Below are 22,251 nucleotides of genomic sequence, written 5' to 3'. Positions count from 1 at the left end.
CCCTTAGTTTTAGGGGTGTGGGTCACTGCCATCTATCCTAGCACAGAAAGACTATGAAATGGCTCTGGTAGAGCTGAGTGACATCCTTCCAAGGCACCCTAGGCTTTTACAAGATGCCCTGCAATAACCCCGTGATGGCTCAGGTCATGTAGCCGGGTAGAAAAAAGGCTCTCCAGTCATAGACTATTAGAGGCAGGACTGGAGAAAAAACAATCCAGTAACCACCACAAGGAATGGAGAGCTCTGCCCTCAGAAAGTAGGGCTCAGCTGACAGCCCAGAGGCCACTAGGGTCTCCCCAGACCTAAGCCCTATCACACCCTCAAAATATGGAGGGCAGGAATGGTGACTCTAACCAGAGCCTCGATGGGTAACCACCCACAGTGAAGCAGACAGGAGAACGTGAGCACTGTCTTCTGAGCACAGCCAGACATCACAACTGCACATTCACTTAGGAAGTTGTGCAAAGACACAAGAAAATGTAACTCAATAAGAGTAAAATTCAATAAAAGCCAGACAGGGATAGCCCAGCTCTGGGAAATAGATAGAGGCCTCTATATTATAAACACACCAGATGGCCTAAGAGAAAGGGCGGATGCTATTTGAGAACAGATGAGGAATTTGAATAGAAAGATAAAAAAAAAAAAAGAACCATGGCAGTTCTACCAATAAAACCCAAACCCACAGATACAACACAGTACCACAGAAATCTATGCAGGGGTTTAGCAGCAGATGGCATATGGTGGGGGAAAGAGACAGGGTTCCCGGGGGCAAGTTCACGTGGAAACAAAAGCAAACTGAGCCACATAAAATGGTAAGTCCAATGCACCCAAGACTGGAAGTCTACAACAGAAAACATATGAAGAAATATCTGAGGAAGAAATGGCTGGGAATTTTTCCAAACTGGTGTAAGACATCAACCCACTGGTCCAAGAAGGACCCAGAAAGGATGAGAATGAAGAAACATTCACCATGGTTCCCTGTGTGCAGTTGCTCGGGTTTCAGTTACTCGCCAACTGCAGTCTGAAAATATGAAAAGGGAGAGCAGCGATACACAGTTCATTGTTCAAATGATGCTCCACTCTGAACAGGCTCTCCCACCATCCCATTCCCTCCCACCTGTGATGTGGATCCTCCTGTCTCACAGTGCATCCACAGTAGATTTCACCTGCCCATTCATCAGACCAGCTGCTGCCGTATCACCATGCCTGTTCTCAGCGGACCCTGTTTTACTATTGTCCCAGAAGCAGTGACCCTGGAGATTCACACTTGCCTTGGGGAGATGGCAGAAGTTATCAATAAGGAAAGATAACTGTGCCAGGACTGCTGTGGTGTCCTGGTAGAATCCTCACCCCACAGAGCTGAGGAGCAGAGAAGCTTGCTATCACACCAACTGCGGAACAGCTGTGGTAAAGTGAGACACTTGTACAAGCTGGAAAGGCCCTCTGTGTGTGCACAGGACAAGATCTGGTCCCATCTGTAGATTCGGGCAGCCACTGGGGGACCTGGGACAAGGCCCTTCCCTTCCGGGCGAGAGGGAGCCCAGCTGAGCATCCAAGTGTCTTAAGAGCAGCTAAGAGGCAATGGGGAAAGGCACACACAGGAGAAATTCAACAAGGCAGCATGATGCAGCCACAGTAGTGATGGACAAGATGACCAGGACATCATCCTCATAGTGCTGATGGGAAACGTAAGTCAAGCTGAGTCCCCCATCCAGCAAATGTCCTTCAGAAGGAAAGGTGAGCACAGACCTCTACAGAGCGATGGAAGCCAAGGGAATAGGTCCGCCCAGAGAAGCTGGCTGGAGTTCTGGCTGGAGAAGAACTGGTTGTTCTTCTCACTTACTCTATAGATGGGCAGTAGCTCAATTCCCTAGACGTCCAACAGAAGACATGGGTCCCAGAAGCTGTGTGAAGAGGTACAGGGCCTTCGCCTAGCGGCAGGAGAGACAGGGACCAGCCAGAGCAACAGGGGATGAGGCTCCTGGGTGAGGCTGGCATGGTGGCCATTGCAAGAAAAATTGACATCGTTCCTCTCTGTCCAGCTCAGCTGTGGGGTCCCTGAGCCTAGGTTTTCAGGGTGATGACCAAAAATAACAGCTGGCAAGAGCCTCATCTAGGCTGCTACAAGAGCTACCATTGTGTGTGGTCACCCCGAGTGCTAGCAGATCTACCGCCCAAGAAATCCTGAGATAGGCTTTCTGCCTTTCAATCCTATTTAACATTTAAATGTTATTTTTAAAAGATGTATTTGTTTATGTATAGGGGTATTTTGTCTGTATATGTGTCTGCATACCAGAAGAGGCCATTGGATCCCATGGGACTACAGTTTTGATGATTTTGAGGTATATGTGGGTGCTAGAAATTGAACTCAAGACCTCTAGAAGAATAGCCAGTGCTCTTAACTGATGAACCATCTCTCCAGCCCTTTAATTATATTTTTAATGAGAACACAAGCAAGTTGCATGTCTTAGTCATGTGTTCTATTGCTGCAAAGAGACACCATGACCAAGGCAACTCATAAAAGAAAGCATTTAACTGAGGCTTGCTTCCAGTTTCAGAGGTTTAGTCCATTAGTCATGATGAGGCACATGGTGGCAACCAGCAGACATGGTGCTGGAGAAGTAGCTGGGAGTTCTACATCTGGATCCTTGCCACCAGGAAGAGAGGGAGAGCCACTGCGCCTGGCTTGGGCTTTTGAAACCTCAAAAGCCATCCCCAGTGGTACACTTCCTCCAACAAAGCTACAGCTCCTAATCCTTCTCAAGCACTGCCACTCCCTGATGACTAAGCTGTTGTTGGTTTTTGTTTTTGTTTTTTGCTCTTTTGGGAGGCCCAAAGTCAATCACACATGAAGGCTTATTCCTAATTATGAATGTCTGGTCTTAGCTTGGCTTGTTTCTTGCCAGTTTTTCTTAGCTTTAAATTATCCCATTTACCTTTTGCCTCTGGGCTTTTACCTTCCTCTATTTCTGTACACTTTTCCTTATTTCTTCCTCCATTGCTGGTTGTGTATCTGGGTGGCTGGCCCCTGAAGTCCTCCTCCTTCTCTGGCTACTTCTCATTTCTTCCCAAGTTTCTCCTTCTATATATACTCTCTGCCTGCCAGCCCTGCCTATCCTTTCTCCTGCCTTGACATTGGCTATTCAGTTCTTTATTAGACCATCAGGTGTTTTAGACAGGCACAGTAACACAGCTTCACAGAATTAAACAAATGCAACATAAACAAAAGTAACACACCTTAAAATATTCTACAACACTAAGCACTCAAACATATGAGCCTTTGGGAGCCATTCTTATTCAAACCATCACACTTCCTTAAGGGTAATCTTTCCCATCACCCAAGCATGAACCAGATCCTACTGCCCAGTTGCCTTGACACACTGGAGAAGTTGGGAGTCCACCACGGAACCAGGCTCTCCATATGGCTCTTCCTGGGGACAGTTCCCTCATCTGTTTCTTCTGGAAGTAAGCCCTTTTGGTTTATCATTGGCAAGTACTATGGACACTGGCTGCCCATCCCCTGCTCAGGACCTGACAAAAACTATTCCTATAACTGTGGGCTCACCTGACCTGGCATTCCTACTCTGACGCAAACTCCGAGGGCACAATGTCCAAGGCCCTACATAGGCTAGCTACCACCACCATGTGCCCAAGCCAAGGCTGAATCCACAAGAGACTAAGTGGCACTGTAGCATTTAACAAAGGCCACTGTTGTCAATGATTCTGAGAGCATCCACCAGCTTCTAGCTGAATTAGTCCCATGGACACCACCTTTTCCAGGAACCATAGTCTTCAACTGCTTTTGCTTCCAAAGAGACGAGCCAAGTTCAACTGAAAGGAGTCTTTCTACATGGCGGATAGGCCACCTCCAGAAAGCATTGACTTGGTCTTTCCTGATCACTAGCCACTCAAAGCAGACATGCTGAGGAAACATTCATACTTTTGGGGAGATGGAGAGACAGTTCCTTGGTTAAGAGCACTAGCTGCTCTTGTCCAAGTGAATTCTGTTTGCAGTACCCCTATGGTGGCTTACAATCATCTGTAACTCCAGCCACACGGGATACAATGCCCTTTCTGGCCTCTGTAGATACCCCGCATGCACACAGTGCACAGACGTATGTGAAGCAAAGTACTCATACACATACAGTAAATAAAAAAAGACAACCGTCTGGGCACTAGTCAGTGTGTTTACCTCGAGGGGATGCACCCAGTACCTTTACTCTTCACACCTCTGGCTGCATGGCCTCCCTGACACCTGGTGGACGGAAATGTACACCATCTAGCAAGCAGCTGCAAAAGTGCCACTGCATGTTCCCAGATTAAATCTCTCCCTGAGAAAGCAACAATAAAGTTAACACAGCCCACATTTGGTAAGCATTCTCAACTCACTGCCCCCAAAGGGCAGCAACCATGTACCACCTCTGAAATGGGGGAAGTGATCACAGGTAAGGGATCCTGGCAGCCTTGGGTACAAGTGACCTGTCACAACCCATAGAAGCCAACAGCAGGTGCTTCCAGTAAGTAAGAGGACAGCCAACAGTCCCAGAAGCTAATTCCTAGATGGGCCATTCTAGATGCAAGACAGAGAAACACAGGAGCAGTCTGTTCATGACACTGGGATGCGGGAACCATGAGTCAGGACAGTCAGACTCCTCGGTATAGACCAAGCACCACACCCTGGCCCCTCCTCCTACACTCCTGCCCCTCTGTTCTCCCTCCCATCTGGCCTGTTCCCAGCCACACCAGCTGGAAACAGACCTCCCTCCTTCTACCTACAAAAACTTATTACCTCATCAAGCCTGTTATTTAATTAATGGTTCAGCCCAGTACTTGGAACATTGGTTAAAAATCAGTTTTGAAGTATGATTGACTTACAACAAGATGTGCTGTTAGTCAGCTCAAAAGACCAGAGATGATGAACTTGTAAAGAGAAAGGGCTGCCTCCTTGGTGGAGCATGCCTGCAATCTCAGCATTTGGGAGGATTTTGAGTTCCCACACCGTGTCTCAAAAACAAAACAAAATAGACATTTTAAAAATTTTAGTAAAATATTTTTAATGGATCATGATTTGTGTAGAAAAAGGAAGCTCTGTCTACCCCAAAATGAGGGCATACTGCCTCTTAGCTTAGAAATCCTTCTCTTCTATGCACCCAAATATCACTACCTCCCTTAAACTTGCTCAGTTCCCTGGCCCCGACATGTCCAGCGAGAGAGACAGTATCCCCACTTCCATGGGACGACTGCTACCTCGCCCACAGAGGCCACCCCCTGCTGTCCTTCCTCACACTGGTAGTTTTCTCTCTCCAACAAGAAGCATCTCACGAACGATCCTGTGTTGGCTTCTCTGGCTCTCATCCTCACTCCACTCCTGTTGCACAACCGTAACCTCAGCACTCAGGCTAAGGAAGGAAGATCTGAGGTTCAAGGGCAGCCTGGGCTACACAGCAAGACCTTGTCTCAAAAATTCAAATAAAACAAAACCCTCATATCCAGAAATTCTGACCACAGAACCATGCAAGCCTGTGGCACTCGGCTCAAAAGGCTAGTCACACTCAAAAGGGTGGGTGGCTTCGAATAGCCCAGCACCAGGGCGCCCTGTTCCTCAGAAGTTTTCCAGAAAGACCCGAGAGACGCCCACTCTCTTCAAAGGTCTGCTCGATGCTGCCATGTGTAGTTCAAATGGAACTCTCGGGGTTACCTGTTCATTTACTACCCTATACACACCATGACAAAATCATGTTTAACAGGTTGAAATCAGATCACACAGACTATAGTAAAATCTTTTTAATAGTGACCTTAAGATTAACATGGAAAAGCTATACAACAATTTTCCTCTTATATGCGGTGCTCTGCTAGTGCAGAGACTAGGAGAGTGATTTCAGGGTTCTCACCTCAGACGTACAAGGGGTGAGGTAGGAGTCAGGTTTCTGACAGCAGGTTAAATGTACCTTTTAAAGGCCATCCAGTGCATGGGCCTCCCGCTAATGCAGCAGTCTTATGCAGCCAACTGCTCTGACCTTGCTCTCCAGACACCATGAATCCCTAGGTGCTGCACTCCAGGCCCACAAACCTCTTCACAGACAAGTCCACACTGAAAACTATAGTATCTTCATGAAAACAGAGAGTCAAAGCGCTGGCAACTGGGAAAGGGGGCGGGCTCACTGTGCCATCCAAGGCCTCGTGGGGGGAAGTCGAGGCTGACGTGCAGGAGTCGGCCTTGGCTCACCTCTGTGGGTTCCGAACCAAGGCGTCAAGGATGCAGCCTGGTCGCTGCATGCCGTCAGCAGAGACTTCAGATGCTGCTGCTGGTCCTCTGCCACCTTCTCATCTCTGGGCCAGGAGAAAGCCCGGAACTGGTCCCCTAGTGCCCAAGCAGATGTCATGGGCACAGAGCGAGAGTGTGACAGGGGAAACCAACAACAGCAGGGCTAGCCTCAGCAGCCTTTCTGAGTAATGTCCAGCCCCGAGGACTTGGTGATTTCCAACGTTGTAAAGACCTGTTTACAAGGAAGAAGACAACATGTGGCAATGTCACTGCTGCTTTACAAGGACATGCTCCAGCTGCACCGATAGAACACATTAAATTAGCTTGCTAATATAAAATATATTAGAATTAAAGAAACTCTACAATGAATTTCATAATTGTTTGTAAAGCTAGGCTACTTGAAGCCCACTGAAAGCACCTCACTGGGGTTTGGGGACTTTCAGTGGACACAGTACTGGGAAGAAGCTTCGTGGGTAAAGAGCTACCCATACAAGTGTAAGGGCCCAAGTCCCAAAACCCACGCTGAGTGTGCTGGCACACGCTTGTATAATCTCCACACCAAGGAGGCAGAGATAGCTGCATCCTGGGTCTTACTGGCCAGCCAGCCTAGTGCTGGCACATGCTTGTAAAATCTCCACACCATGGAGGCACAGAGGTGCATTCTGGGTCTTGCTGGCTAGCCATCCTAGCCTATTGGCAAGCTTCAAGCCAGTGTGACACCCTGTCTCCAAAAGAGGTTAAGATAACCTAAGGAATGACACTCGAGACTGTCCTCTGATACATGTGTGTGCACACACGCATGCTTACACACACACACACACACACACACACACTCTGCTCCTTACCTCACCACATGTGGGATGGATTCCAATGGTGTCATTCAGTAGCTGCTTTGTGAGCCCACACTTCATAGCAGCTGCAAATCCCTGTGTGATTTCACCAGCATTTGGCCCCAGAAGGTGAAATCCCACCACACGCTCCTTTAATACAGAGACAGAACAGAGAATCCCCATAAGCCTAGGATCAGAATGGAGATCTACTCCCTGCTGTTCACAGCTAAAATATACAGGGTCTCCCACAGGAAAGGAACTGAGCAGGGAACAGCCTCTCGAAGGACTTGGCCAAGGAGCCAGTAAAGTGTGGTCAGAACTAACTCACACTCTAATTTACTAGTGCACTCAATTTGCCCACCCGTGATGGAGCTCGTGGGTGGGATGTGACTCCTGGATTACTGAGCCAGGGCCACACAAACACTGCACATACGAACTAAGCGCCTGCACTGGAGTACCCAAGGCATCAGGTCTTACTAGAGGAGAGTTTGTGGGCCCATGCACAGCTGCCTGCTCCTGACACTAAGCAGAGCTCAGGAATGGCTAGTAGAGGCTGTCAGCAGGGCAGCATGTGGTGGGTGTCCAGAGCAGAAGTGAGCCACAGCTGTCCACTGACACGCCTTTTCATCAGAGTCTGGCCTCCATTCTGATCCTCTATGAGGACAGACGAAGGCAGTGTGTAAGCAGACGACAGAACAGGCACAGGAGACATCTCAGTTCCATCAGCACCTGCCTGTTGCCTTCTGGGAGTGCCTCTCCCTGACACTCCACACATGCCATTCCACCGATGAAGCTCACACACATGCATCATGCACAGTGCCGGATGGTGGCCACAGTGTTGGCCTTCACAGTTCTAAACCATCAGGGCTAAACTGTCAGCTCTGGGTGGCCAGCTCTCACTGCCTGGCAGGCACAGCTGAGGTGGAAAACTGCTCCTGCCTCAGCCTCTGCAAACAGCTGAGAGCTTACTTCTGCCCCAATCCCATCTTTAAAGAGATCATAAAAACCCAACTCGCAAGAATCCAATATATATATATTGGTTTTTAGAGACAGGGTTTCTCTCTGTAGCTTTGGAGCCTGGCCTTGAACTCACAGAGATCTGCCTGCCTCTGTCTCCCAAGTGCTGGGATTAAAGGCGTGCACCACCACCACCTGGCCCAAGCTGTATTTTAAAATCACAGTGGGTGAGGCTTGGGGAGCAGCCCAGATACAGAGTGTACTTTACACAACCCCAGAGAAAATGGAGTAGACTAGAGCACAGCAGAAAGCACAGCATCCAGGCATCTACATACATTGTCGAACTTGTTACAGATTATCTTCGCATAACAGGTATTATTGTCTCTGCCAGCGACTGTCCACTCCAGAGGCCAGAACAAGGTGTGATACACCTGGACAGAAGGGAGAGGCTGACATTAGCACTGCATGTAACCCACTCCTTGACATGCTCCTCAGTCCCACTAAGGTGACAGACTATAACAGCTTGCTGCACTGGAAGCCCAAGGCCCCACCTGGGGCACGTTGATAGCTGCACTGGAGCCAGGTTCGCGAAATGCCAGCAACATGTCACATTTGCTTTGTGCAGCCATTAGTCAGACATAGAAACAGCCTCCTGTGAGCAAAACTCCGTTTTCAAACATTTAGAGTGTTGTCGGCCCAAGGTACCACACTTGTAACTATGTAGGCTGAGAAGATGACAACTGAGACCCCACCTAGTGGCACATTCACCCCAAACCTAGAAGATCAGAAGACACAGAACCGTTCTGACTTCCAAGATGAAGCACATCATCTGTGCTACCGACCCCAGAAGAGCCCCCAGCACCCCTACCCTGCTCTGACAGCCAAGTCTCCACTGTGCATGGAGGGAGGGCCTTTTATACCTGTATCTCCAAAGTCCTAATTCATACACCTCACTGCCCTCCCTTTCACCAAAGCTGTGTTCTTTCTATCACTTTGCGAGTGTGACGGAGTTTAGATTCACTTCAAATTCTCCCAAACAGGAGGATGATTTCTCTAACAGCATGAAAGAGACTTGCAAAGTTACAACATAAGAAGTGGCTTCGGGGAGGGAAGGTTGATGATAAAGGAAACATGGTCCTTACTTCCAGATTCTCTTTTTTATACACTTCGATGGCTTTCTCTTCAGACAGCCCACAGCAGCCATATTCCAGAGGTGTGAACACCGTTGTTGGGACGTTAATGTAATCACACTGGAAGAGAAACACACAACACTCCTATGACTTGCCTCCCAGCAAGTTTCTATGACACGGATTCATAAAAGGCAGTGGGGTTGTGTCAGATCAAAAGGGACCCAGCGGTTACGAGAGCCAACTGACAGAAGACTGGAGAAGTCTAAATGTGCTGGTAAGCATGTGAACGAGTGCGCCCAAAATGTACTTATTATTCATTTTGTGTGGGGGTATTTTCTTGAAAGTATGGCTGTATGCCACATGTGTGTCTGATGCCTACAAAGGCCGATCTGGGTCCTCTCCAAGAGCTGTATGTGCTCTTAACTACTGAGCCAACTCTCCAGCCCTTGTGCATGCATGTTTTTCATGTGTATGGTATGTGTGCATGTGTGCATGTGCACATTGTGTGTGTGTGCACACGCCTGTGTGTGCACATGTAGAGACCCAAGGTTGATGCAAGGAATCATCCTACTCTTCTACCTCATTGACTGAGGCAGGGTCTCTCAGTCAAACTCAGAGCTGGCTGTACAGCTAGTCTTATTGGCCAGCTGGCTCTAGGGATCCCATCTCTACTTTCCAAGGCTGGAATTACACGTTAGCCACCACACATAGGTCTTGAGGGGTCCCAACTCTGGTCCTTACACTTAGTGGCAATTACTTAACCACTGTCCCACCTTCCCACATTGCTGAACTTCTGTTGAGTTCTCAGACAACAACTGAAGAGGTAGGTACCGTTGTACTTAAGCGACACAAGCACCAGCAGCTAGAGACAAATTAGGCTGATGTCTACCACTTCAAAAACCTCAGAAGAGAAAAGTGTGCTTGCCAGAGTTATTCCAAAGAGGAGAATGAGCTGAGCAGGACAACTCAGAGACCTGAGCATCTAGTGAGAGGTTCATGCAGGAGCCACCTCAGCACCCTTGCTGTCTGGTGTCTTGCTAAATGAAGCTGGGGGACATATGGCCTTCCGCCTCCCCCATGGCACACCCCAAGTACACTGAGGGGATATGCAAGCTCACAAGAGGACAGCCACGACCTGTCATCTGCTAGCCCTGCCACAGGTCCCCAGTACTACTGATAAAGCAGTGCTTTCCTCCCAAGGGTGAGACCCTATGAGGACACTATTATTCCCTGTATTATCTGATGATACATCTACTAAAAAAAGTCCATTGCTTCCTCTGTAGAATTACCTAGATCCCATGTATCTCACTAAGGAATACCAAGACAGGAAACTGCACTTCACAGCAGTGGCCTTGCAAACGATGACTGTGAAATCATAAGTGAGTGGGGCTTACCAAGCAGGCGGTGTAAGAGGTCAGTATCCTGCTCAGGAGGGGACACTCCATGGACAGCAGGCCACTTAGGAAGCCTGTCTCCAGCCTGTCAGATAATGCAGGCATCTTTTCCTGCGCTGCAACAACTGGCTCACAGCACTCTGGCACATAACCACATCTGTGGACTGTCATCCGTGGACGGCCTGAGCCTGCTGAACTCAGCCTCCACCCATCTGGTGAGTCCTGGGGCTGGACCCACAGTAACCTTTCACTATCACAGGACAGCCCAAGGAAGTAAAAAACACAAGTTTTACCAACTCTTTAATCAGTAGTAACTCAACTGCAAATTATCTCTAAGAATCACTATTTACCAATTTTGAAATCTTAATTTTGGTCAAGATACTATCTCAGGGCCGGGATAAAGCTCAGTGGTAGAGCACTTAGCCTTCATGAGACCTAGAGTTCAGCTCCAAACACACACAGATATACACACATATATACATAGACATTCACACACCAAGACATGCATACAGATAGACACACATATACATTTATACTTACATAGAAGATATATAAACATTCACAGAGAGGGGAGGGAGTGAGAGGGAGACAGATACACACAGAGAGAAACACACATATACATGTGCATATGCATATACAAACACTTACAAAGAGATACACACACATACACACAGGCACACAAAGAACAGACACACAAAGAGACACAGAGACACATACACGGACACATAGACACACAGACACACATAGTCAATTATAGGAAAACACATAGTCAATTATAGGAAAAAACGTACCTTTTCCAAAGAGGCCCCAAAGAGTCTTCGAGCTAGCAGCTTGCCTGCCTGTATGGCAACAGGTGTGAGCTCTGGTTTGCCCTCCAGTACGTCCCCAATAGCATAGACATGAGGCACGTTGGTCTGTTCCACATCATTTACTGGTATTTTGCCAGTCCTGGTAGAGTGAGGAGGAAAGCACACACTAAATCCCCGGACTGCTGCCTGGCACCATGCAGATCAGCAACATGGCGGCTTGCACAGCCCGGGCACCGAGGTGTCCAGTGGCCTACAAGAAATGGCTTAGACCATGCTGCCTGCAGGTCTGAAACTTTCACATTCCCCATGATCACCTTAAGGGCTTCAGTATTTTTCTCTTTGACTGGTCAGAGACATCAGAATTCACTCTAAATCACAGACAGTGGGAGAACATTTCTATGAATATGTTTTTGGATTGCTATTGAGAACATAAGCTCTTTAAAGCTTGTGTTAGAAGTCCCTAATTGGCCAATCCAGAAATTAATACACAAGTTGGCATCATGTTTACGGTGAGAAATTTGAGGCATCAGAATGTTATATCTTAGCAATTTACAGGGTTATGGCAGTAACAGTGCCACAACCCTACACTTACTTCTCATTGATTTTGACCCCGATCTTCTCCAGGCCTATTTTCCTAGTACAGGATTCACGACCAATTGCTAACAAAACCTGCATTTAGAGAAGAGACCAGAATCATAAATTATCCCCATAAGAATGACAAGGGAGACAGCACCTTAGATACTGGAGGACCACAAGGTAACTATGAAATGTTATAAGCAGCCTATACAAGTGAATCTGATGGAACCCTTGAAAGACATGGTTTAGCAACTGTCTTAGTTTCTTCTCTGTGGCTGTGATAAAACAGCCCAACAAAAGCAACTTCAAGGAGAAAGGGTTTATTCCGGCCACAGTTCACGGTGGGAAAATCAGGGCTTCAAGCTTGCAGCAACTGGTCATCACACATCCACAATCAGGAAGCAGAGAGTGATGGACGCAGAGGCTGCTCAGGTCTCTTTCTTGATTTACACAGGACAAGGTTCCAGCCAGGGAGTGGCAGAGCCCATAGTGGGCAAGTCTTTCCAACTCAGTTAACACAATCAAGATAATTCCCCAAGCATGCCCAGAGGTCCATCTCCCAGGTAATTCTGGAGTCTGTCCAGCATTAACCATAACACCAATTTCACACATGAAACCTGCATAAGCTTATGGGTTGTGTCCCCTCTAAACCTACGCGTTTCTATACTAGGCCAGAGCACCTCAGCCTGTGACAGGATTTGGAGACAAAAAGGAAGAAGGCTTTGGTGATAAAGGAAAATGAGGCCACACAGCTGTGTCCTTACTATTGTTGGGACAAATGTCTTGTGTTAAAGAGTGGATCCCAGCCTGTGGTGCCCAGGGAGCTGAGGAACCTTTGAGAGGTGGGGTCTATAGAGAGTAAGTGGGGTCACTAGAAGCAGGCCCTCAATGTGGATTGTGGGACCTCAGCCCTTTCTCATGCTCTTTTCAATCACTGCTCCCACTAAGTACTCCTGCCATGCTGTACTGCCTTGCCATAAACCCAAACCACACACACGATACTGTGCCAACAACCATGCACTGTCTACCCCATCCTCCTGCCCCCAGTTACAGAGACATACAACACCGATGGCCCTAGAAATGCCTCCTAGACACACCATGCCAAGCACTGAGGAGCAAATGCCACAATATGATAATGTGATATGAAGTCTGGGGTGACAGAACCAAGCAGGGTGACTGGGGACTGGGAAGGACATGGAGCTTTCTGGACTCACAGACATGTTCCACTGCTTTAAAAGAGTGTGCCCTGCACCAGCACATGTGTTTGCCAAAAATGATCAACTGCACAATAAGTCTGCTCATCTATTTATAAGTTATAGATGAGCAACTGTATACCAATGTGTTGGAAATCTTAGCTAAAATGGACTAATTTCTAAAAGAAGAAATAATAAATCAAAAGTGATATTTCTTAAAAAAAAAAAAAAAAAAAAAAAAAAAAAACATGTTCACACATTCCCCTGGAAAATTTAAATCTAGGTGCATGGTTGTTGGCACAGTTCCCTGTGTGTGGTTTGGGTTTATGGCACGGCAGTACAGCATGGCAGGAGTAAATTAAATCTAGGTGATTCCATCAGTAAATTCCACTAAACATAAAAATCCAATCCTAATATTATGTAAATATGGCCAGAAAATAAATAAGTAATGGGGGGAAGTACACTATCAATGTCTTTCATGAATCAGAATAAGCTTAGGAATTAAGCCCAAAATATTTAAGATGTAAAAGACAATTATAAGCCAAAGCCAGGCAGTTATCCCAGCACTGAGGAGACCAAGGCAGGAGGATCACCGTGAGTTTAAGGCCAGCCTGAGCTACACAGTGAGTTGAAAGCCAGCCTTGTCTATTTAGTGAGAGACTGACTCAAATAAACAGACACACAAATGCATACACACACAAATATGCATGTGTACACACACACTCACATACCACATATATGTGCTTACACATGCATACATATACCAACATGACTTATAACTATAGGTATTTAAATTCTAAACTATCAAGTTGAAATCACTGAACTGGGTTGATCCCAAGAATCCAAAGCTGACTGATGATTACAAAATCACTCAACACCTTGACAGGTTTAAAAGAAACCAATGCTTCCCTGGGTTCCATATTCCGGCCAACACTTTGGCAGAAGTCTTCTGCATTAACTGAAGCCAGGCCTATTCTAAGGGCCCAAGGTGAGAAACTGAGCACAGCCAGCTAACACTCCCTGAAGCTGGCCAACAACCCCAAGTGCAACCCCTCCCCTGAGCTCCATATCCCAGCCCACAACCTCAGCAGAAAGCTTCTGCTGTACTAGAGGCCACACCCTTCTAGGAATCCTAGAGACCAAGCAGGTACCCAGAACCCCAAGGGCTACACAGGTACTTGCAACCACAGAGGCAACATTGACACCCAAAACTCAGAGGTCTTTCAAGCCACAAAAACCCCAGCGGAGATACCCTACTGGACCTGAAGACTCCCCAGTCACTGGAACCCTTGGGCAATTAGACCAGAAGACCAGAGAGGAAACAACAAAAACAAACTCAGGGATCAACATCTGGACGTATAAGCATCCCAAACCCAAATGCCTAAATGCCAGTGTAAGAACACTACCAACAACAGAAAGGGCAATATGGCAACACCAGAGCCCAGCTATTCTATAACAGCAAGACCTGAATATTCTGACACCTGAAGCACAGCTTTACGAAGATGATACAAGTCCTTAAAGAGGAAATGAAAAAAATCCTTAAAGAAATTGGGGAAAAGACAAACAAAAAATTGGAGGAAATCAATAAATCCCTTAAAGAATGCCAAGAAAGCCAAGAAAAAAACAAACAGGCAAAGGAAACTGTTTAAGACCAGAAGATGGAAATAAAAGCAATAAAGAAAACACAAACTGAGGGAATTCTGGAAATGGAAAATCTGGGTAAGTGAACAGAACTATAGACACGAGCATCATCAACAGAATATAAGAGGTTGAAGAGAGAATCTCAGGCATTGAAGATATGATAGAAAAAAGAGATTCATCAGTCAAAGAAAATTTTAAGTCTAAAAAATTCTAACACAAAACATCCAGGAAATCTGGGACACTATGAAAGACCAAACTTAAGAATAATAGGAATAGAAGAACCAGAAGAATTCCAGCTCAAAGGCCCAGAAAATATATTCAACAAAATCAAAGAATAAAAATTTCCTAACTTAAAGAAGGTCATGCCTATAAAGATACTAGAAGCTTACAGAACACCAAATAGATTGGACCAGAAAAGAAAGTTCCCATACTGCATAAAATCAAAACATTAAACACACAGAACACAAAGGAAGAATATTAAGAGCTGCAAGGGAGAAACACCAAGTAAAATATAAAGGCAGACCTATCAGAATTATACCTGACTTCTCAATGGAGACTCTAAAAGCCAGAAGGGCCTGGACAGATGTCTTCAAGAGACCATGGATGTCAGCCCAGATTGCAATCACCATATAAGGGAAAACAGGTATTTCATGACAAAGACAAATTTAAACAATATCTATCCACAAATCCAGCCCTACAGAAGGTACTGGAGGGAAAACTCCAACCCAAGGAGGTTAACTACACCTATGAAAACACAAACAATAGATAATCTCACACTAGCAAAACCCAAAGAAGAGGAATACACACAGACACACCAACAACAACAACAACATAACAGGAATTAACAATCATTGGTCATTAGTATCTCTCAATATCAATGAACTCAATTCCCTAATAAAAAGACACAGGCTAACATAATGGATACAAAAACAGGATCTATCCTTCTGCTGCATATAAGAAACACACCTCAAAATCAAAGACAGACATTGCCTCAGAAAAAAAAGGTTGGGAAAAGAGTTTACAAGCAAATGGACCTAAGAAGCAAGCTGATGTAGCCATTCTATTATCTAACAAAATAGACTTCAAACCAAAATTAATCAAAAGAGATGAAGAAAGACATGTCGTACCAACCAAAGGAAAAATCCACCAAGAGGACATTGCAATTCTTAACATCTATGCCCCAAATGCAAGGACAACCACATTTGTAAAAGAAACATTACTAAACCTTAAGTCACACATCAAACCCCACACAACATCCTTAGCCATCAGGAAAATGCAAATCAAAATGATTCTGAGATTCCATCTTACACCTTTCAGAGTAACTAAGATCAAAAACACAAATGACAGTTCATGCTGGTGATGATATGTTCACTCCTCCATTGTTGGTGGGATTGCAAACTTGTACAGCCACTTTGGAAATCAATGTGGTGGTTTCTCAGAAAACTGAGAATCAACCTACCTCAAGACCCAGCTATACTACTCCTGGGCATATCCCCAAAGGACACTTCACCATACCACAAGGGTACTTGCTCAACTATGTTCATAGCAGCTTTATTCATAATAGCCAGAACCTGAAAACACCCTAGATAGATGTCCACCAACGGAAGAATGGATAAAGAAAATGTGATACATATACACAATGGAGTACTACTCAGCTGTTAATAACAATGACATCATGAAATTTGCCAGCAAATGGGTGGAACTAGAAAAGATCATCCTGAATGAGGTAACCCAGACCCAGAAAGGCAAACATGGTATGTACTCACTCATATGTGGATATTAGCTATAAAGTAAAGGATATCCATGCTACAATCCACAGACCCAAAGAAGCTAAGTGACAAGGAAGGTTCAAGGGGGACATATGAATTTCACTGTGAAGGGGAAATAGAATAGACATCACAGGTGGATGTGGGGAAAGATCTGTATTGGGGGGTTGGCATGGGAACAGGAGGGATCAGGTCAGGGGAGGATGGAGGGAGACAGTACTGGGACAGACAACTGGAATCAGAGGGCATCTCTGGGATGAGATAGAAACCTAGTGCAATGAAAACTCCCAGGAATCTATGAGGGTGACCCTAGCTAAGTCTTCTAGCAATGGGAAATAGGGAGCCTGAACTGGTCTTCCCTTATAACCAGGCAAGTCTTCCAGTGGAGGGATTGGGACCACAACCAAACCACATAACCTTTGACCTATAATTTGACCTGCCTATAAGATATGCTAGGGTAAAGGCAGCACAGAAATTGTGGAGTGACCAATCAATGACTGGACCAGCTTGAGACCCATACCATGAGAGGTAGCCCCGACACTGCCTGGAGGGCCAGGACCCAGAGGCTGGACAGCCCAGAGACCTAGGGTAGAACCAAACATGACTGGCAACAACAACGACAAAAATCAATGCAATTGTTCCTAATGATATTCTGCTATACTCATAGATTGGTGCCTAGCCCCACTGTCATCAGAGAGGCTTCACCCAGCAACTGATGGAAACAGATGCAGAGACCCACAGCCAAACATTAGATGGACCTTGGGGAACCCTGTGGAAGAAAGGGGGGAGGAAGGATTATGAGAGCAAGAGGGGCTAAGGACACCACAAGAAAACCCACAGAATCAACTCTTGGACTCATGGGGGCTCACAGAGACTGAATCGCCAACCAAAGAGCATGCATGGAACTGACCTAGGCCCTCTGCATGTTAGGCTGTACAGCTTTGTCTTCTTGTGAGACTCCTAACAGAGGGAGCAGGGGCTGTCTCTGACTCTGTTACCTGCTTTGGGGACCCTTTCCTCCTTCTGGATGCCTCATTCAGTCTCAATAGGAGAGGAGGTGCCTAGTCTTACTGCAACTGCTGGAGCCACTAAGATCTCAGCACTTGGACTGATTCATTGTGTTCCTGGACCACTAAACACAGCAAATAGCCACCATCGTACACACCACGGGACCCTAATCAAAGCCTCAACAGTTGAAAGTTGGTCTTCTGGCTTGGTTATGTAATTTTAATTTGCCTGTTCCTCCGTACACTCATGTTTAGTTTTTAGATATTTATATAATGCACACAAATAAAGAGTACATAGCAAGTGTACAGTTTCTACTAAAACTGTAACTGAGAGAACCTTTGGCACTTCAGCCTCTCAGATCATTCACACTGGTTCAAGATTGGGGAATTGTTTGTCTTTGAAAAGGAAAGCTTGATTTATTTGTTTATAAAAAGAGACTGATGGGATTTGGATGTCGACTTCCAGAGCTTTCTGTGGACAGTCCCACGTGTATACACTTCACCACAGAATTCTTTACGCATCACTGAACATGAGTGTGGTGGCAGCCCCTGTTCACAGTTGTCACCTCTTCTTACAAAGAACTGGAAACATTAAACCTTGCATCATTTCCCAACACCTTGCCTCCGCTCATTTACAAGAATGCTCAGCACATACACTCACCGTGTTGTATACTTCTTCAACTGTTTCCGGTCCTGCAGTGGACTTAGCCACAACTTTCAGTTTCCCAGGCGAGCCTTTCTCCACTTGTTGAACCTGTAAGGACACAGGAGGTACTGGCTCTACCACAGCAGAGAACAAACTAACCAAAGGATACTTGTGTGTGGATGTGTTTGCTGGGTGATGATCACGTGTGTTTGAGCACACTAGAGATCTCTGGACAAGCAGAGAAAGAAAACACCCATGGTCTACATTTTGCAGTTAGAACTAAATCAAGGATTCACTGAGACTGTAGACCCCCCCCCCAAAAAAAAAAGAAACAGAGTGGGGCTTCCAGGTGTTGGCTTATTAAGTGGTTCCACTTACTGGGTAGGTCAGAAAGATTAGCAGGGGTCTAAGTGGGAAATACAGTACTTAAATGTCATCTTGTTAAATCTGAAGTGCTCATGAGGACTTAAGCAAGGCTGTCCATAGGCTTTTCTGAATGAGCATAGGGTTCAGGAGAGATGAGTGCCCTGAGCACTCACATCGAATTTAAAGCTCCTGGCCCGAGAAGATCATTCATAAAAAATATAGGATGGTGAAGAGATGCAGACAAAAATAAATGGGCACCAGCGTCTGCTGGCTGAGCAGACTGGACGGGAAGGCACAGGCTGGGGCTGCATCAGCCAGAGCAGCAAGCGCTTGGCAGAGGAGACGTGCACAGCAGAGAGGCCTGTAATGTGTGGACACAGATGTGACCACTGGGCTTCTGAAAAGCAGCTTTAAAGAAGTGAAAAACGGGTGTGAAACAGGCAACAAATTAGAGGTAGTGTGCAGAGGGTGTTTTTAGAGGAAAAGGAATGTAGGGAGCCAGTCAAAAGGCACGCAGGGCCGCTTTGTCTGAGGATGAAAGCTGATGAGAAGACACGAGACTGAAGATGTCACAACCTTGAAATGTAGAAGGAAAGAAGGGAGACTCGGGGTGGGTGTGTTTGCAGACCTAGGGTAAATATGTGACCTTCAGCACTGTGAGCGCATGCAGACCTGGGGCAAACATGTCACCTTCAGAACTGTGAGTGCATGCAGACCTGGAGTAAACATGTCACCTTCAGCACTGTGAGCGCATGCAGACCTGGGGTAAACATGTCACCTTCAGCACTGTGAGCACATGCAGACCTGGGGTAAATATGTCACCTTCAGCACTGTGAGCACATGCAGACCTGGGGTAAACATGTCACCTTCAGCACTGTGAGTGCATGCAGACCTGGGGTAAACATGTCACCTTCAGCACTGTGAGTGCATGCAGACCTGGGGTAAACATGTCACCTTCAGCACTGTGAGTGCATGCAGACCTAGGGTAAATATGTCACCTTCAGCACTGTGAGTGCATGCAGACCAGGGGTAAACATGTGACCTTCAGCACTGTGTGAGTGCATGCAGACTAATTTATTTGATGAAATGAAAAAGGGCAAAATTTTTAAAAGATAAAAAAGACAGCAAAAAGGTTCAAGCTGCCCAGACTTGCCGAAACAGGGGTAAATTTCCTTTGGAACTTGACGCCGTGTTGTTCCAGGTAGGATCCCACTTTCTCTGCCATTTCTTGATCAAAGCCACGAAGAAGGACAGAGCGTACCATAACTGTCACGTCTAATCCCAAGCCAGCCAGAAACCCTGCACATTCCAGACCAACATACGAGGCGCCTACAACTAATGTGCGGCCAGGGCAGTACCGTAGGGAGAAAAGGTCGTCACTGAAAGAGACAAGAGAAACAGAGTGCAGGTGGAAATCACAAAATGGGTTTCGTGTGTGCTGATCTGTTGTTGGAAAGGCGATTCAGTGCCTAAGTGGAGACACCAAAAGAACACAACAGTTTCTAGAAGCTTCTAGTGAGGTCTGTTTGAAAGGATGTGGAGAAGACATGGGTCAGTACATTCAAAATCAAGTGACATGACAAGCTAATTACTTAAAAAATAAAACAGAGGGCCTGGAGAGATGGCCCAGTGGTTAAATGAATTAATGTAAGTGGTTAAGTAAATTAATTAAAAAAAAATAGAGCCAGGTGTGATGACACACGCCTTTAATCCCAGCACTCAGGAGGCAGAGGCAGGTGGTTCTCTATGAGTTCAAGGCCAGTCTGGTCTACAAAGTGAGTTCCAGGACAGCTAAGGCTGTTATACAGAGAAACCCTGTTTCAAAAAAACTAAATAAATAAATAAAATAATAATAATAAAATAGAAAGGAAAATATTTTGTTTTGCAGGGGCACTGTATGTTATGTGTACGGTATATGAGGTATGTGGTGTGTGTGTCTGTGTGTGTGTGTGTGTGTGTGTGTGTGTGTGTGTGTGTGTGTGTGAATGTACATGGTATTTGAGAAATGCATAGTATGTGGTATGTGGTGTATGAGATATGTGTAGTATGGGGTATGTGCAGATGTGCATGATGCATGAGATGTGCAGTATGTGTAATATGTATGGTGAGTGGTATGTGTGGATATATATAGTGTATAAGATATGTGTAGTACATATGGTATATGTGGTGTGTCGATAAGTGTGGCATGTGGTGTATATGGATGTGTACAGTGTATATGTATAAGTGTGTATCGTGTGTATGGTATGTGTGGTATGTGGTATGAGCTGATGTATAGAGTGTATGAGATATATGTATGTGTGGTATGTGGTATGCATGGATGTGTAAGGTATATGAGATATGTATAATGTGTGGTACGTGTAGCATATACTGTGTATAAGATATGTGTAGTAAGTATGGTATGTGTGGTGTGTGCAGATGTGTACAGTGCATGAGATGTGTGTGATATGTGTGGTGCTTGGTGTGTGCAGTCTGTATGGATATGTACAGTGGATGAGGTATGCCTAGTGTGTATGGTTATGTGCAGTGTGTGTGGATGTATGTCTAACCAAACAACAGTGTGATGAAAATGTATTTTCTCAACGCACATCTGCTCCACAGTCTGAAGGCCCTGCTGTGTCACGGTCTCTTATTGACAGCTGGGGAACACTGGAGTGGGTCTGCAGTATAGGAAGAGCAGTGCTGCCCCAGACCAGCTAGCTCATCTCTACCCTGGGCCATGCAACCTCGAAGCTAGTCAGTCTTTGCTTTGGTCTCTTCCGGCAGTTACCTAGAAACAGCACGGCTTCTGTGTGGGTTCTAGCAGTGACCCTGCTACCTGCCTGACCTTACATCTCTGCTTTATTATGTTAACTGAAGCTTCCTGTGCTGTGTATACTTGTCATGAATTCAAATCCTTTGTGAAGTAAGACAAGGAGCATATAAAATGGGAACATTAATGCACACAATGCAGTGAGGTTGAAATGGTCTCTTTACTCTTACCTTGTAATACAGTATTCCTTATCTCCTTGGATTCCCAAGTACCGTGGCCTTTCACCTGTTGCTATGACAAACTTGGAAGCAGTGTAAAACGTTTCCTGTCCTTTCTTATTGGTAGCCTTGAAATAAAGGAAAATCAATCTTAGCAATCTCATCACCACCCTCGCAGCCTCTCATTCAACAGGAGTGACGGGGATGCAGAAGCCAGCAGTGCTATGTGACTGGCCCCACACAGACGGCTCAAGTCGACACAGCACAGTGGCCACAGCCTCACTCTGGGGCTGGGGTGGCAGACTACAAAGCCAGTTTAGGGGGGCTTCACAGAAGACCTGGAGACAAGAAGAGTACTGAGGAATTGCCTCTATCAGACCGGTGTGAGTAAGTCCACGCTGAGTTTTCTTGTCTGATGACTGATGTGGGAAGGCAGTACCATCCTGGGCAGGCTGTGTAAGAAAGCCAGCTGACCACGAGCCGGGAGCAAGCCAGTAAGCAGCTTTCTTCCATGGTTCCTGCCTCCGCTCCTCCTTGCATCCCTGCCCTGAATGACCTAGAAGTGTAAGCCTGGAAGGAAGGTTGGAGCTAAAAATGAAGGCCCTCACATACCATGCCATGGATCTTCAACTAAGGAGAGCCAGCAAGAGTTACTGGTTATTTGTGATTGCATGAATAATTCAAAACACATTTCCAGGTAAGAA

The 22,251-nt window shown here is 46.0% G+C and overlaps 1 protein-coding gene across 2 annotated transcripts in view; it reads right to left on the bottom strand.

Annotated features, from left to right (window-relative positions):
• Positions 1-5,754: 5,754 nt before the first annotated feature.
• Txnrd3 (thioredoxin reductase 3) overlaps positions 5,755-22,251 on the bottom strand; it is a 34,522-nt gene continuing 18,025 nt past the window's right edge. For both annotated transcript variants that reach the window (XM_052721309.1, XM_052721310.1), the window contains 9 exons: positions 21,560-21,675; positions 19,734-19,959; positions 18,230-18,322; positions 11,978-12,054; positions 11,368-11,524; positions 9,195-9,302; positions 8,388-8,483; positions 7,111-7,245; positions 5,755-6,497 (listed from right to left, as the gene is read on the bottom strand). In XM_052721309.1, coding sequence (XP_052577269.1) covers positions 6,435-6,497; positions 7,111-7,245; positions 8,388-8,483; positions 9,195-9,302; positions 11,368-11,524; positions 11,978-12,054; positions 18,230-18,322; positions 19,734-19,959; positions 21,560-21,675 — 1,071 coding nt within the window. In that variant the 3' untranslated portion in view covers positions 5,755-6,434. The remainder of the gene's footprint in view (positions 6,498-7,110; positions 7,246-8,387; positions 8,484-9,194; positions 9,303-11,367; positions 11,525-11,977; positions 12,055-18,229; positions 18,323-19,733; positions 19,960-21,559; positions 21,676-22,251) is intronic.

This window comes from Peromyscus californicus, unplaced genomic scaffold (assembly GCF_007827085.1).
Source record: "Peromyscus californicus insignis strain IS unplaced genomic scaffold, ASM782708v3 Scaffold_6__1_contigs__length_162567912, whole genome shotgun sequence".
Lineage (NCBI taxonomy): Eukaryota > Metazoa > Chordata > Mammalia > Rodentia > Cricetidae > Peromyscus > Peromyscus californicus.
This window is presented reverse-complemented; position numbering and strand designations above follow the sequence as displayed.